This window comes from Candoia aspera, chromosome 5 (assembly GCF_035149785.1).
Source record: "Candoia aspera isolate rCanAsp1 chromosome 5, rCanAsp1.hap2, whole genome shotgun sequence".
NCBI lineage: Eukaryota > Metazoa > Chordata > Lepidosauria > Squamata > Boidae > Candoia > Candoia aspera.
Genome location: NC_086157.1, coordinates 12,663,360 through 12,678,683, shown reverse-complemented (window position 1 = coordinate 12,678,683; position 15,324 = coordinate 12,663,360). Strand labels below are relative to the sequence as shown.

General features: G+C 40.0%; 1 protein-coding gene across 1 annotated transcript in view; it reads right to left on the bottom strand.

Annotated features, from left to right (window-relative positions):
* Nucleotides 1-13,981, bottom strand: part of ERICH6B (glutamate rich 6B) — a 29,175-nt gene extending 15,194 nt beyond the window's left edge. The window contains exons 1-5 of the mRNA XM_063304368.1: nt 13,663-13,981; nt 10,901-10,952; nt 7,013-7,089; nt 2,791-2,850; nt 1,391-1,467 (exon numbers count right to left, since the gene is read on the bottom strand). Coding sequence (XP_063160438.1) covers nt 1,391-1,467; nt 2,791-2,850; nt 7,013-7,089; nt 10,901-10,952; nt 13,663-13,981 — 585 coding nt within the window. The remainder of the gene's footprint in view (nt 1-1,390; nt 1,468-2,790; nt 2,851-7,012; nt 7,090-10,900; nt 10,953-13,662) is intronic.
* Nucleotides 13,982-15,324: the final 1,343 nt, after the last annotated feature.

Genomic DNA, 15,324 nt, shown 5'->3' with positions numbered 1-15,324 from the left:
TGGGGAATTGTCTGTTCTCTTCCTAAAGAACTGGCTCCCTGCTTTCTCCTCTGACTCCGGTGACACTGTTTCTTAGAATTTAGTGAGACTCCTTTAAAATGGTTGTTGCATCTTCTGTGCTCAGACCACTGCACGGCTTTACACACCTAAAGTCTTCCTACACCATCACAGAGACATGGCAGAGAGAAAGAGGCTGGTGAAAGTGCAAAAAGGCTCTCAAAGAACGTAAAGCTACGGGGAGGAGAGGAACGTTTCTTGCACGCAACCTATTATTTAAGCATTTGTGTCCTCTGCCTTTTTCCAGAGCAGTCACATAACAAGAAAACATCTCCATTCTGAAACATTTTGGATCAACGGTAGCTTTCGAGTTTATGATTTTAGAAATCTTTGCCATGCAGTTGCTTCCCGAAAAATGCATATGTGTCAGGGATCAGTCTGCGTCTTCCGATTCACAGCCTGAAGAGATTGACCAGTGGAGACACAGGGGCAGCCTCTGAGTCAGCTGATCCAGAGCCTGAGTTAGGCCAGGTCCCAAGCCCAGCAACTCACGGCAAATTATAAAGGAAAGAGCAAAGGGAGTGGAGATGTCTCCTTGAAAGAAAGGTGACTCATCCAGTTAGTTGAATTTGTAGCAAGGGCTGCCTAAAAGAGATGGCTTCTGTGACTGGATCTCTGTGGCAAACAACATTTGATTTTCCTGGGGTTCAGTCTGTACAGGTAACAGGTCATTTAACAACCATCTGTTTAGCGATAGTTCAAACTTACGACAGTGCTGGAAAAACTGACTTGTGATCGGTCCTCACACTTACAACTGTTGTGGCATCCCCATGGTCATGTGATCGCGATTTGGTTGCTTGGCAACTGGTTTGCATTTACAACCATCATAGTGTCCCACAGTCATGCAATCACCATTTTTTACCTTCTCAGCCAGCTTTTGGCAAGCAAAATCAGTGGGGAACCACACAATTTGCTTAATGACCATGTGGTTTGCTTAACAACCATGTGATTCACTTAACGACCACAGGGATTCACTTATCAACCACCGCAAAAAAGGTTGTAAAATTGGGTCAGATTCACTTAATGACCACATCGCTTAGTGACTGAAATTCCAGTCCCAGTTGTGATCGTTAAGCGAGGACTACCTGTATGCTGTTGTTGGATTATCTGGAATCTTGAATTGGAAATAGAGTGTTGTTGGATTTTCCTAAACCTCAGATTTATCTCTCTGGATAATTTTGCAGAACTAAGCCTTCACACCAGTTTTCTACGCAGAAAGCTTTGAGTTTGCAAGGTATGTTGTGTTATTTCTGGCTGCAATAAATACCCTGAGTTTGCATCAAAAGCTGGATAATCCTGCTTTGGGGAAGAAATAAGACATCTGAAATCTTACCTCATCTTTGGGAAAAGACTCCTCCTCAGAAGTGCTGTCTTTGAAGTATAGATTTGCAATGTATGAAATTGATTTCACTAGGAAAAATAGGAAAGAAAATAAAGTTAATCCCAATAGAAGAGAACCCCACACTCACTAGCACTGATGATGTTACCTACGTTGGAATTATCAGGGGTCAACTCAGCATTGTCTCATAAGCATAAGGGGGTCGCTCTAGCAAACGCATCTCTATTGTGCTTGTGGGATGTCAGGTGGGTCACCTGACTTCCACTTCCTCCTCCTTCTTGGGCTTAGGGATTAACAGTCTCCATTACCTTGGGGGCAGACATGCAAGCAGGGGGGCTGCAGAATGCAGCTCCTCGCCCTTTCTATTCCACGTAGAAAGTGTCTACAAAGAACCAGTGAGGATTAAGTGCTTTCTACTATGAATCTACTTGTATCCAGATCTACTGAATAAAAGTAAGCTATCTCTATTTTTCTTCATCTAACTACAGTGTCAAGACTGAATTTATTTCTGAACGTAATTAAGCTTAATGTGCAAGTTCCTTTTTTGGTTCACGCTTCTACTCTGCAAGATTGCTGTTAGCTGCTTGGAGTTCTTTTATTAACCTTTAAAAACTCCATCAGCCTAGTCAGGTAATGAAATGTCTGCAAGCAAACAACCAAGCTCAGAGAGCACTAAGGACTCCAAAGTTAGTCCTTTTTCACAAAAGAACATTCCAGGTGGAATGATATGCAAGAACTGTCTAGGAAACATTCTGGATAAATAAAAGTTACACTTATTTACATAACCATTTTTTAAATCGAAGACCAAGCTCCCTAACTGTGAAAAAAGATCCACAAGAATAATGAGAAATAATGACTAATTTAGATATTAGAAAACTTAGATCAGGAAAAAATATAATTTAATTTTTAAAAAAAAAAATATACTTAACATACATAACTAAATATGTAACCAAGTAGGTTTATATATGTCTCTTCTTTGGCTCTGTTTTGATATGTTCCATAGACACAAGCGTGTTTTCACCTCCATGTTCTACACATTCACAGTCTAGCAATTACAGCAGTTACTGGTTATACTATATAATACGCTGTAATTTATGAAGCAAAGCACGGATATGGTAGACTTCGCTGGTGCTATAGAAAGCAGACCTTGGAAAAGCTGTACTATGAATAGAGAAAACCTCATTCTCTCATGCAGGCCACTGAAGCATCTACTCACTGCGGTCTATCTTGAAATATCAATGCTGAGTTCACAGATTTTTATGTAATAGGTAATTCTTAACTTAGAGGTACTGCAAATCTGCAAAATTCTCCATGGGCAAATGGCTGTGGAACCATTTTATTTCTGTATGAAATAGCTCAGGGTTTCAGAGGACCTTTAATAGAACATAGCATACCGTGAGTCTCCGTCTCAGTCTCAGACATTCCTCCTTCTTCTGCACTATAGAGTATTTCTCCTGAAATCACAATAACAAAAAAGTGATAGGCCTGAACACATATTAAGTCTCAAGTGAAAGCCTTCTCTAGAGATGATGTAGGTCTAGGTACATGAAAGGGAACAGGAGAAGCAATACCATGGAAGGATTCTGGGTAAAAAGTGTAAATGCAGGATAGCCTAAGCACGTGGGTTACTAAGGACTGTACGTGGGTTTGTACAAGTGAAGACCTGTTTTCCTAGAGGTTGGGTCAGAAACAGGGAAAGGAGGGGCTGTGGAAACCAACACGCATGCTTAGACATCAGGCCATTTTGCATGGCTGCCTAAGTTGCAACTTGTAACTGATTCTTAAGCCAACTGTGGAGTCCTTGGTGCTCTCTGAGCCTTGTTGTTTTCTTGAAGATCTTTCATTGCCTGACTAGGCAACATTTTTGGGCACTGAAGATGTTCCCTAGTCTGGCAATGAAACGACTGCAAGAAACAACAAGGCTCAGAGAGCACCAAGGGCTCCACAGTTCAACCCTGAGCTACAAACACACTCTTTGACTGGTCTTAAGCCAACTTCAGACATTCCAGTCCAGACTGCAGTGGCTTGGGCAAGGGCAAGGCTGGTACTCAGCCCAGTCTATGGCCACGGCACAAACAGATTGATCATTCCTCTGCTTCTTGCCCTTCCCGTCCACTGGCTGGCTCCAGTGTGGACCAGTCTACCAGTGCCTGCCTTTTCCTTTTAGGAACTACTCCCCTCTCCCCAGTCTCTATGAGAAGACCCATTTGGAATGGTACAGCCTTTTCAGAAACCAGGAGGCGGTTTGGGAATTCCTTAAAAAATCATGAGAAACAGGCTCTTCCAGGAGTTATATAAGATCTATCCTGGTATTGCTGGCACATCCAAACCTTATTCCAATTTGGAAGACTTCTGTTTATTTTAGTAATGTGACTTAGTGGTTGTCAGATTTTGCTCTTCTGTATGTTCCTGGCTGAACTCTGATGGTACCATGAACATGATTCCTTCCACCATACTTTCCATTTTTCTTCTTTTCCTCCTGATACGGTCTAAGAACTCCAAATAGAAGAACTACAGCTCCTTAACTGTGGATGATGGTCAGTGTAGTGTAATATATTTATAAAGCCCCTATTAGGAAGGCTTGCTTAAGAAATACACTAAATTGTACTGAATATGATATGCATTTTTCTAAATATGGACTCTGACTTGCTATATTGCACAATCTGGCTTTATAATGACAAAATTAGACATACTAGCAAGAACCACAATTTTTATTCTCTTTACAGCTGATTGCAGAATGCTGCCTCAGCAATAATAGACAATCCTAGTGTAGAAGCAACCAGTATCTTAGAATTTCCTCTTTATGTTATGATACACAATTGGATCTTTCCATATTAAGATTTACTATAACGTCTATTAATGGTTTCTAAACATTAAGAAATCCCAATAGGATTGGACTTGATGCCAACTTCAGGAACATTAAGGAAATATTGCCATTTTTGCAACTTACTACTTTCTATTTTCTCAGTTTTTTCTTTTCCATCTGTACTTCTCTGGTCCTTTTCCTCTGTTTTTAAATAGAAATATTATGACAAAAATCAAACTCAGTGATTTATCAGGTGAATTGCATTTAATTTTGTATCACATTATATCTGAGGATAACTACTATAGAATCAATTCTCCAATAATACAACTTGTCACATCAAGAATTTGTAATTAGAATTCCTATTTTTTATTTTTCATTATGTTACAATATAGAGTCAGAATACAACTGACTTGATATTGCTCAAGAGAAGAATCTTCAGTATGGAATCGGGTTTCCATTATTCCTTCTTCTATATATTTATGTCTTTGGATACAAGAAAGTTACAATTTACAGCTGTGTTTTGACTTTTCTTTTCCACCCTCCCAGTGCTTCCCTTTTTAAACATTTAACATTTATTTAAAGGTTCTATGTTTCCATATAATTGTTTCTTGTCTTCTCTTCCCTTCCCTTCCCTATTGTTTCATGTAATATTAATAATTACTGTTTATTACTATATGTAGGTGTTATCAGGAATGCTCTGTACAATACTGACCACTGCAGACTTAAGAGTTACAAGACTTATTTTTAATTTTTAAAATATTTTTATTGCTGTATGACTATTACTGGGGGTGGTAGAATTGCTATAATATGATTTTTTGTACAGTCAGGAAAGTGTCATTTTTTGTGTGTGTGTTCTTGTTTTTATCATCTACCACCTTTCAGGTTTCTTTGACTTTTATTTCTGATCTGGAACGGATACTCCAGATACAATGCCTTTTTCTTCTTCTCAATTTCTATATTATTTTATTTGAAGGCAACATCGTTTGAAACACGGGGTATCAAGAGATTGGGGTTTCCTTTTAAGAATTATCTAAGTCTTTAAAAGGGCAATTGAAATTGCTTTCTTATGGGAGATGCATTTTCTCCCAAAAGGTGAGAAAAAACTTGGACATGGTGGTAATTCAAATGTTACAATTTTGATTAGTTAATTTTCTAAAAGAAAGAAATTGAAGAAGAAATATGAGAAGGTTGTTTTTAACATGTCAGACTGAATGATCAACATTTAGCAATCCGGAATCTACATAGCCCAATTTACAGATCCTCCAAAACAAATACATAATTGTTTTCAGTATTGGCATACTAAATCAGTGGATCATATAACGATCAGAGTTCATTTGTTTAGGCTGTAACCTGCTACTATCAAAATGCTATTCTTGGTGTTTGCAAATTCACATGCCTGAATTTAATTAAGAAGATATTTGATGCCTCTTGATACTTCCTAACATAAAATATACTTCCTTTTCTTTTCTCTGAAAACAGAAAAAAAATGTTTTTCTTTAGTTTATTTCCTGGTACCTTATTCTTTAATAACTGAATTTAAAGCATGTGACATGTTGTAATTATTTCAGACCATGCTCCTATGAAATTTATGGCCTCAGCTACCATTTAAACAGAGAGAGCCAGTTTGGTCCAGTGGTGAAGGCACCAGGCTAGAAACTGGGAGACTGTGAATTCTAGTCCTGCCTTAGGCATAAAGCCAGCTGGGTGACCTTGGGCCAGTCACTCTCTCTCAGTCCTAAGAAACAGGCAATGGCAAGCCACTTCTAAAATCTTGCCAAGAAAACTGCAGGGACTTGTCCAGGCAGTCACCAGGAGTCAGCTCTGACTGGAAGGAACAAAAAAAGTTACATCACAGTCTTTGGTATGGGAAGCAGCAAAAGTATCGTATTAGAGGTCATATTATCCCATCTGTTTCTCATTAAAAGACACAGCAATTAAAGCTAACTCTCTAGAGGAGAAAATAGAAGAATTGCTAACTCTTTATGCACCTCATCCATCTTCTGAGCAATACAAATCTTTGGTCTCTGCTAAATAAGAACTTTACAAGTTTTATGCTTCCAAAACTGAATTCTCATTATATTGCACCAGGGATTCGTACTGATAGAGAATTCTAATACTGTAACTAACATGCCTTTAGGCTTCAACAAATTAAACAGCACAATAATGTATCATCTCTTTGGGCAAGAATATCTGTTAATCAACAGGGCTTTAATTTTTTAAAAAATTTTTATAGTTCCAATTCTTCATCAACAGGTGAGTCAGATTCTTTTTTGCAGAATGTAAAATTACCACAGTTACCCAGGATCTGGTTATTAACTTCAAACAAAATTGTGACTATTGTTAAATTTATGAAACTGGGAAGTCAGTGTTCTAACCATAACAGTTCTTCTTGCTTTACCTAAAGAAAATATCATTTATTTTAGTGCTAAGAAGCTTTTGATACAATTCTTCGTAAGCTTTCTTAGTCACACTGTTTCCAATTATGGACACTGCACTTTAAAAAGTATGTGGAGAAGTTAGAGCAAGATCTAGCTGGTTGGCAGGCCAGCTTTGGAAACAGTTTAGTGGATTTCTGCACTGAGCAGGGTTGAATCAGGGTGACCACAGGGAAGGGGAATGGGTCAAAAAAGTCAAGTTGGTGATCAAAGCCCCACTGATTTGTTATATGCAGGTAGGCAAAGGAGGATGCCCTAGAGGAACCCTAGGATGGCCTAGAGGAAATGGTAGGAACAAAAAAATAATTCTATTTTCTTGTTCCTACCATTCTCTTTGAAACCCAAACTCTCAGCACAACCACTTCAAGAACTTACTTTGCATACTCAGGTCTGCAAAGCTGTCTGAATAACTCCATTCGGTCTGAGTCTCCAAATTGGCAACTTCCCGTTTTCTGCAGGAGGTGAATAAAAATTCAGGAAGACACTCTGCTGTTATCACGGGGACTATTTCTTTACTTAACTGTTGTAATAATTTATAACCAAACTACATTACTATAAATAATGGAAGATAATTATTAAATAACATTACACCAAAATACATTTTAAAAAAAAACATGAGAAGCAATAGCAGAATAAATTAAAATTATCACAATCTTGCCTATTGTCATGAGTGCCGTTGAGCTGAAGACATCAGCGCAATGGCACACATGACAATAGCAAGGAAACAGGGGAAGGGGCTCAAGATAAGTAGCCATCAACTCACAAAGACTGAAGGACAAGAAACAATGGCTAAACGGATCGCGAGGCGCACCCAAGCTGTTAGCGCTAACGCAACGGAGATCGCCCAGCTGACAGCAATCACCGGAGGAATAGAGAAACCGATGATGGGCGATCCCGGAACGCCAGCGGGGCCTCGCAACCCCTCACCTACCGGCAGGACAACGTGTTGGACAAAGGGGGGTGACGTAACCGCGAGTGAGGGGGCGCTGACCGGCGCGGGGTATTTAAACCCCGCACCGGCGCGCTCCTGTCACTCTCAGCTTTTTTTTCTATACTGTACCTACACCGTGAATAAATCAGAGCCTGTTCCACAGAACCAGTGTCTGAGCATTATTCAGAGGTAGGCAGCGCATGACACCTATAAAGCAGGTGATGTTGGTTAGCTTGCCTTGTACCAGAAGGGACCAGTCTGAAATATCAGGGGAGTCTGCAGGAATATTGTCACCTAAATCAAGATGGTGGATGCAATAGTCCAATCAAAGCTCCACTGTTTTTCATAAGCAAGTATAAATGGGCAAAGCTTCAATCGCACTGTTGTGGCTCCCATCCTGACTTTGTTGACCTTATTCTGCAGATATGCCAGTGAAATATATAACCCCAAAATATTACGTGTATCACATAAGACAGGAGAGAAAAAAATATGCATATTGGTGGTTATTGTCCAATGCATTTCAGAATTATTTCTTCATCTGCAAATATATTCAAAATACTTAGACAAATATATTAGATCCATTTTACAAAAACAAATTGTTTAAAAGAACATAAGTATACCTTCTCAGAAATAAGTGTCATGACCTCGTTGCAAGGCACAAAGAGCCTCACAACGTGGATCATGATCATTAAGGAAAAGAGGAAGGAGATAATCAAACCAGGGATTAACACAAGCACCCAAAGGCACCCACACCCATGGACCCATAGGCAACTGAAAAGAGAGACGTCAGAGGAATGAAGATAAGACGCACATGGTGCCCCGGAGGACACAACCGTCGCAGGGAGACAAAGCAGACACCGGGGAAAACGCCCAAGCAGCCATCAAGGGTCCCATCAAGAGGGATCGAGGCATTGAGGGGTGGGGAAGCCCGGGGCAATACAGGAGGGTATAAAAGGGGCGCCCCCACACTACCTACCCCATTCCCGTTTTTCATTCTGTCAGCTATCATTCCAATAAACCAGAAATCCTTAATACCCATTAAGTGAGTCTGTGCCTTATTGCGAAGCGAAGCTGGCCCTGACATAAGACCATTCAAAACATTTGAAAATATATACTGTTTCTCTCTCTCTCATTCTCTCTCTCTGTGTGCGTGTGTGTGTGTGTATATATTTTCATTCAGTCATTCAGTCAATCATTCTATATATTATAAATCTGTCAATCTGAGGATAACCTACATGTGTCCATGCAGTTATGTTGGCAACAGTGCAGAAGCAGCTTATTATTATTATTATTATTCCTTATATAAAGAGTCCTAAATCTTCCAAATATCAAACATGAAAGAAAAAAGAGAAACAGGAAAAGGAACTTTGAATTCAGTTCTGCCTCTCTCTTGGCTTTAAGGGGGAAAAAAATCAAATGAATACTCTTGCTCACCTGCTTTTATCACACTTAAATTCCTGCAGTGGTGCGAGAGATGTCATTATGCATTGGGAAAATCAGAATTGCTCATTTATGAAAGGGACGTTTAGCTTCACGCTCCTCATAAATGAAGCCAGTTTCTGCTAAATCAATGTTGTTGTTTCTGAGCATCGTTGTTAATGACAAGAACTACTGTATGCTTGCTTGCTCATTAATAGTTCTTACATATATTACCATTTACTTAATACAACAATCTGCAAAGGACTCTCTAAAATGTTCTGAGCGCTTTATTTCAGTGACATATCCATTAAAACTGTTGTGGGTGCAAAAGATGGAGTGCAACTCTGAGGAGGAAGATCACACTTTACTGAAATAACGATCATCTGCTTTCTTCTACGCTATGCTCATGAGCACGGGAAAAAAAGAGGAAGCTAATTTAGGGGTGACATAGAGCATCTTGCTGGGCTAAAGGAAAGGACGGGGCCATCTCAACATACGGTGACGTTGTCTTCTGGTGCAACATTCCCAGCAGCCATTTTGTGTGGCACCTAAAATGTGTCCTCAGAATGCCAAACATGTCCACTGTCCCAAAAGTTTGCCTACCTATGATCTAAAATATCCACCAGTGCCTTTTCTGATATCTGGGGACCAGGATCAATTTTCCCTATTATTGTTCTATGATTATTCAACTTCCATCCCCTGTAAAAAGAGGTGGGCTTAATTATAGCTTTCCTTTCAATGTTTTTCAGATCAAATAGCTACACAAACAAACAAACAAACAATAAAAGTCCCATGATAATCAGCAAGGCTTTATCAGAAGCAACAGGGGGTGCTCTGGGTTGTGATATGCAGAAGAAGAGACACACTACGCCACTTGGACAGGCTTCATGCCCTGGGCTAAATGTGACTTTTGGTTTGGGTTTAAGAGACTACGTCAATCCAGCCGTTGAGTTTATATACCATGATTTACGGCTTAGTATGTTGTGTGACCCAGCAACTTATGATTTATTCCATAAACAATGTCTCAGAACTGGAGCAATCCAGAAGCAATAGTTGATGGCATCTGGATTCATCCTCCTGACATGGGTTTTGAGTTAGTCAAGTAAACCATTAGAGTACAGCGTTAGAGATAGTGCAGTTTGGAACAGTGTGAAAGCAGGAAGGCTTGCATTCCTGCAGATTGTAAAAGGTTGTTTGGGGGAAACTTTATCATAGCCTGGCACCATCTGGGAAGATCAAAGGACAGAGAGGGCACATGAGTGACTGGTAGCCATGGCAACAAGGAAGGAGGGGGAAAGGAAAAGTTTTAATTCAAATGCTTTGGGCGCGAAGCCTTATTCGTGACTTAAACAGAGTGCTGGTCAATTCTCCTTATTAAAGAATCTTTGTATATCCTAATGGCTTGTACTGTGGATTTCTACTAATAAGAGTGCAAGGGCCATGATCCTCACACAATGGTTAAACCAGCCATGCTTTAGTATGATGGGTGCACTCAGATGGTACATAACTGAAAATGGAAATCTGCCCTCCATTATGCTGAGATAGCTTGGGAGGAGAAATGCCAGAGGAGCAACTGGACTAGGACTCAGTCCTACCACTGAATCTAACACATCCCTAAAATAGGGGGTAACACTGTTTCTGTGTCCTCAGAACCTTGTGATAGAAGAGGAGGAGTAGAAACAGGCACCATTGTTGGCTCTGTTGGAGGGTTTAATTTAGGGCAACCAGATCTGGACTAAATAAATGGCCCCAAACGTTAGATATTTCTGTGTTTCTTTGCTGCCATCTAATCAATGTCTGAATTTTTGCAGATCTGGTTGCCCTACTTAATGAAGTGTTCAGACACAGTGCAATTCCTGCTATTAGTCAGTGTTAGGAAGAATGTGACCGAAATAGGCAGAAACTATCCTTACTTTGATGACTGAGCTTCAGGAATTGAAGTTGACAGAGGTCTTGTCTGGAAATCTAAATGGGGGGAGAAAAAAGATGGCTTTTCAAATCATAAAAATAGAAGTGTGAAAGTTGCTTTCACTAGTTCTACTAGATGCAAGATTATCCATTTTTGATTTGCAAGTAAATCCTCAAATGCCTTAAAGTTCTCGCATTTGATTTTCTGATTCCATTGGTTAGATAGTGTTTTTTAATGAGGATTCATGTCAACTTAATGCATTCCAGAATATTTCATATCATGGATTATGTCTTCTGTCATGTCTGTGCAAGATACGTTACATGTCCCCTTATCAAGGGGAGTAGGATAGGAACCCTCCAAGCTGCAGGCCTGATCCAGCCCCCAAGCTGACTCCAACCTGTGAGAGCTCTCCTCCATCAGTGAATGGAGAACAGCTGGAATACATGCAATGGCATCTTGGACTGGCTGGTCCCACAACTTTCCCCAAACGGAAACACTAGGAGGCCAAGTGTTTGCAGACACTCTAGAAGGAGCATTCTCATGAGAGTTCTGGCCTGGGCTGTCCCTTGCCTTCTTCCCTCAAAAAACGCTGTGGAGAGATCTAAGAAGTTGCAGGCACTTGAGTGACATTACCTGCAAGCCAAAGTCTTCATGCTGCTGGGGATCTGGGAGTGGAGAGGAGAGGTTTGGGTGGGAGGAGAAGAGCAAGGGTGTTTTCTCCCTCAAGCCAAAACTTGCAAGAGCCTTTAAGCATAGCAACCTTTGTCCTGCATCTTTCTCCTTCAGAACAGGTGCCAAGTAGTTTAAAGCCAGCTCATCCTTCAAGTGCTATTTGCTAAATGTTTCATCACCTAATACTTTTCATGGGGGTGGAGGGTCCTTAAGTTTTAACTACCAAGGAAAAACAGTTCTTCTCTGCAATTGAATGCTCCCATGCTGAGCTTTGGCCCCAACCCTAAAGATGTCCTACAGCCTACAGGAAGGGGTCTGGAGCAAAATCCAGGGTTTGGGCCAAAACCCATTCTAACATAAAGCATGGCTATGGTAAATTAGGGCTGCAAAAATCCTGGATGATTAGTGGATGGAAGCAAACAGATGCAGAAACCTCTAACTTCAGTGTTTAGTAGCTGTCTGAATTTGTGCATCCTAGATCTGGTAGCATGAACTAAATGCTTGTATCATATAGGCCTGTTTGTCAGAAAGTTAGGACTAGCTGCAGCTCTCCCTTGAAGGATAAACTCAGCAGCAGTATATGGAGAAGAGGTTAAGGTCTAATTCACACATATTGTAACAGGAAAAGAATTGTGGGTGAATGCTGGCTGGGGAATTCTGGGAGTTGAAGTCTACCCATCTTAAAGTTGCTGAGGTTGAGAAACACTGTCCTAGATCTACAAGAGAGGGCTGTGTTGTGCCAGAGAAAAACAAAGCTACAGTACATTCTTATCTCTATCCATGCAGGAATAGTTCTCCTATCGATCAAACATACTCCCCCTCCCTTCCGTTTTTCTAGTTTTTAACCACAGCACCCCATGATGATTTTTTAATATAACTTGGCTCAATAAAGGTGGGGTCACTGTAATTTTTGTTTTAGAAGTAGATGAATTGATGGAGAGATGTTACCAATATCTACCACGTATCTCTGCTGGAAGCCATCTTTTTGGCTTCTCTATAAATGACCTGAAATAGAGGGCTGAGCAAGGAAGAGGCCAGGTCTGCAGAGGACCCAAAACTCTTCTGAGTAGTTAAACCAAAAAAGGATATCAGGAGCTCCACCAAGATGGCTTCAAACTTTAATATAACATTGCAATACCAATTCAGTGAAAAAAGTGTTTGTTATCATAAAAGTTTCTAACTATAAATATTTTTTGATTTTGCAATTTTTTAAAATTTTGCAATGACTGACCAAGAAAATAATTTGGGGGATGTAATGGACAATCTGATGGAATCGTTGATCTACCATTGTGAAAAACAAATTACATGTTTGGGGACATCAGAAAGGAATGGAAACTAAAATTACTAAGATTAGAATGCCTTTAAGTAAATATATGAAGAGTCCTCACTAGGAATGTTGCTTGCAGTTCTGAAGAGATGGAAAATCTGCAAAAGATCTCCAGAAAGGGCCTTCAAAATGATCAAAGGGTTACAGCAATTCTCCTATGAGAAAAGTTTGTAAGATTTGGGGGGGTTAGCTTAAGAGATAGGGCTGAATCAGGAGGGGAATAACGGAGTTGTCTACGTAATCTATAAAAAATCTCAAAATCTGTTCAACTAAAGGGATAAAACAAAAATATATCTCCAACCACATTCAGCTCACTTAAAAATTACAGCCCAAGTACCCATTTTTATCCTTCTGTCCCCGGAGCATCCTAAGAATTGTCACTATAAAACTAAGAACCAAGTTCTGAGTTTTTCCACTGATACCTCCCAACATGTTTTAAAGCTTACTGAGTACTGAGATTTATTTAATTCTTCACTTTTGTTTCTTTGTGAATGCACAGTACAGACACGTTCCAATAGTTTTGCTGAATGCAAAATAGTTTTTTTCAGTGGGGCCTCTTGGCAAGAGAATTTTTGGGAGAGAAAGATGGGTTTCAGGCCCATTGAGGAAAACACTTCCCTGAACTAGACCAATCCATCTCCAGACACCTTTGAACTTTATTTAAAAGAATATTTAGTTAGTAATCTCTGTCACAGATTGACCGTTTTATGGAAGAAACTCAAGGAATGTACTTCCAGGTACATATTAGGAAAATAAGCTACTGCTACCTTTTCCTGAAGCTTCTTCACCATCTTCTGAGTAACCTTCATGAGGAACTCCTGATTCTTCTTCATATGACACAGTCTGCTCCCTGCTTCCCACTGTATTGGTCCCACTTGCATTCAAAAAGCGATTACTCTCTTTAATATATGTTTCTATTGACCATTGAGCAAGATCTGATTTAGCAACAGGGTCTTCCTCTTGAAGTTTTTTCACATTTTCAACTGTGAGGAGCGAGCGGGAAGTCTTGCTACTGGCTGGCTGGGATGCTGGATCTGGAAATCGTTTTTTGCCACCAGTTCCTGAGGGGTTCAGTCCTTTAGACATCTTGCCGAGGCATGGAACAGACTGTATTCCGAAAGAAGAAAACATTACTGTAATATTGTTTCTTCAGTGGAGATAAATGTGCTTTTCTAAGAAAACATATTTGAATCAATATTATTACATTGGTTGAGTGCTGTATTTGAGCTGAAACTTGGCCCGAAGCATCAAAGATTCCAGAAGAAGTCTCCAAATACATCAGCCTGATCTCCAGCAAGCTTCATGTTGTTTCCTTCTGTTGTCCCAGAAACGCTGGATTTGTGCCTGGCGTGCTACAGCTGACTGAATCACACACCAAGGGTGGAGTTAGAACAAGTTAGAACAGGGCACCTGGGGATTATTCTTCAAAGCACGTACAACCCTGATCAAATCCCAACAGCTTTTATACCTGTGGTCTCAAGCAAGCATCATGTGGTCTTAGAGGTTATCAAAACAAGCTGACATCTCCCTACAAGCATTTCTCAGATCTGGTATATATCACATAGGCATCAAAAAGCAAACTGAAATCAGTCAGGTCTGTTATTTTTCATCTCCACTTGTCAGGGTTACTTTACTCAGACGCCAGAACAACAAAATAGCTTTATGACTCTAATTTATCACTTTAGCTTGGTAGGTGGTTTGCATTGTTAACTTCCTATGCCTGTTACTGGGCATGCTTTTCTCAAAGAGGTGGGGAAGGTCATACAAAGTATTAATATTGCTGAAAAGTACAAAATGGCTAAATTCTGGCTCATCACTTCTGGAAGTCTAGGTGAGACTACCTATTGCAGGCCTCAGAGCCGAAGCAGTGTGTCACATCCATCAAAACCAGCTTTTTCATGGATTGTAGTAATAAAAGAATTCAGCTGTGGGCCACTTGGTCTCCTGGGTTTTGCTGGAGAGCACAACCCAGGTATGAGTTATAAGCTGAGATGGTAAGCATATTCCTTATTATTAATCATCCCCAACATCAATAAAAGATTTGAGGGGAGACAAAGAAAGAAGTTAGGGTTTCAGCCACAGTGTAAATATGCTGTCCAAATTGTTGTTTTAGGGACAGAATAGAGATACCAACTCAATTCAATAAGGCAACCTCAGATTTTTAGTACTGAGTGGGCATCTCTCTTAACTCAGTCCAGTAAATCATTTGGATGGGTGATTTAGTGGTTTAGCAGTAATCCTGTTCAAACACAACAAAAAATATTTAAAAGGTAATGTGTAAACAGCCAAGATGACCCCTGCCCCTCCAAGTTAAACTGACATAGTATATAATATTCAGAGTTATCCACATCTGCAGTAACTATGTTGGCAGTGAGGAACTTGCTTGGCATAGAAAGATGCCTTATGCACCTTCAGAATGAAGTATTTAG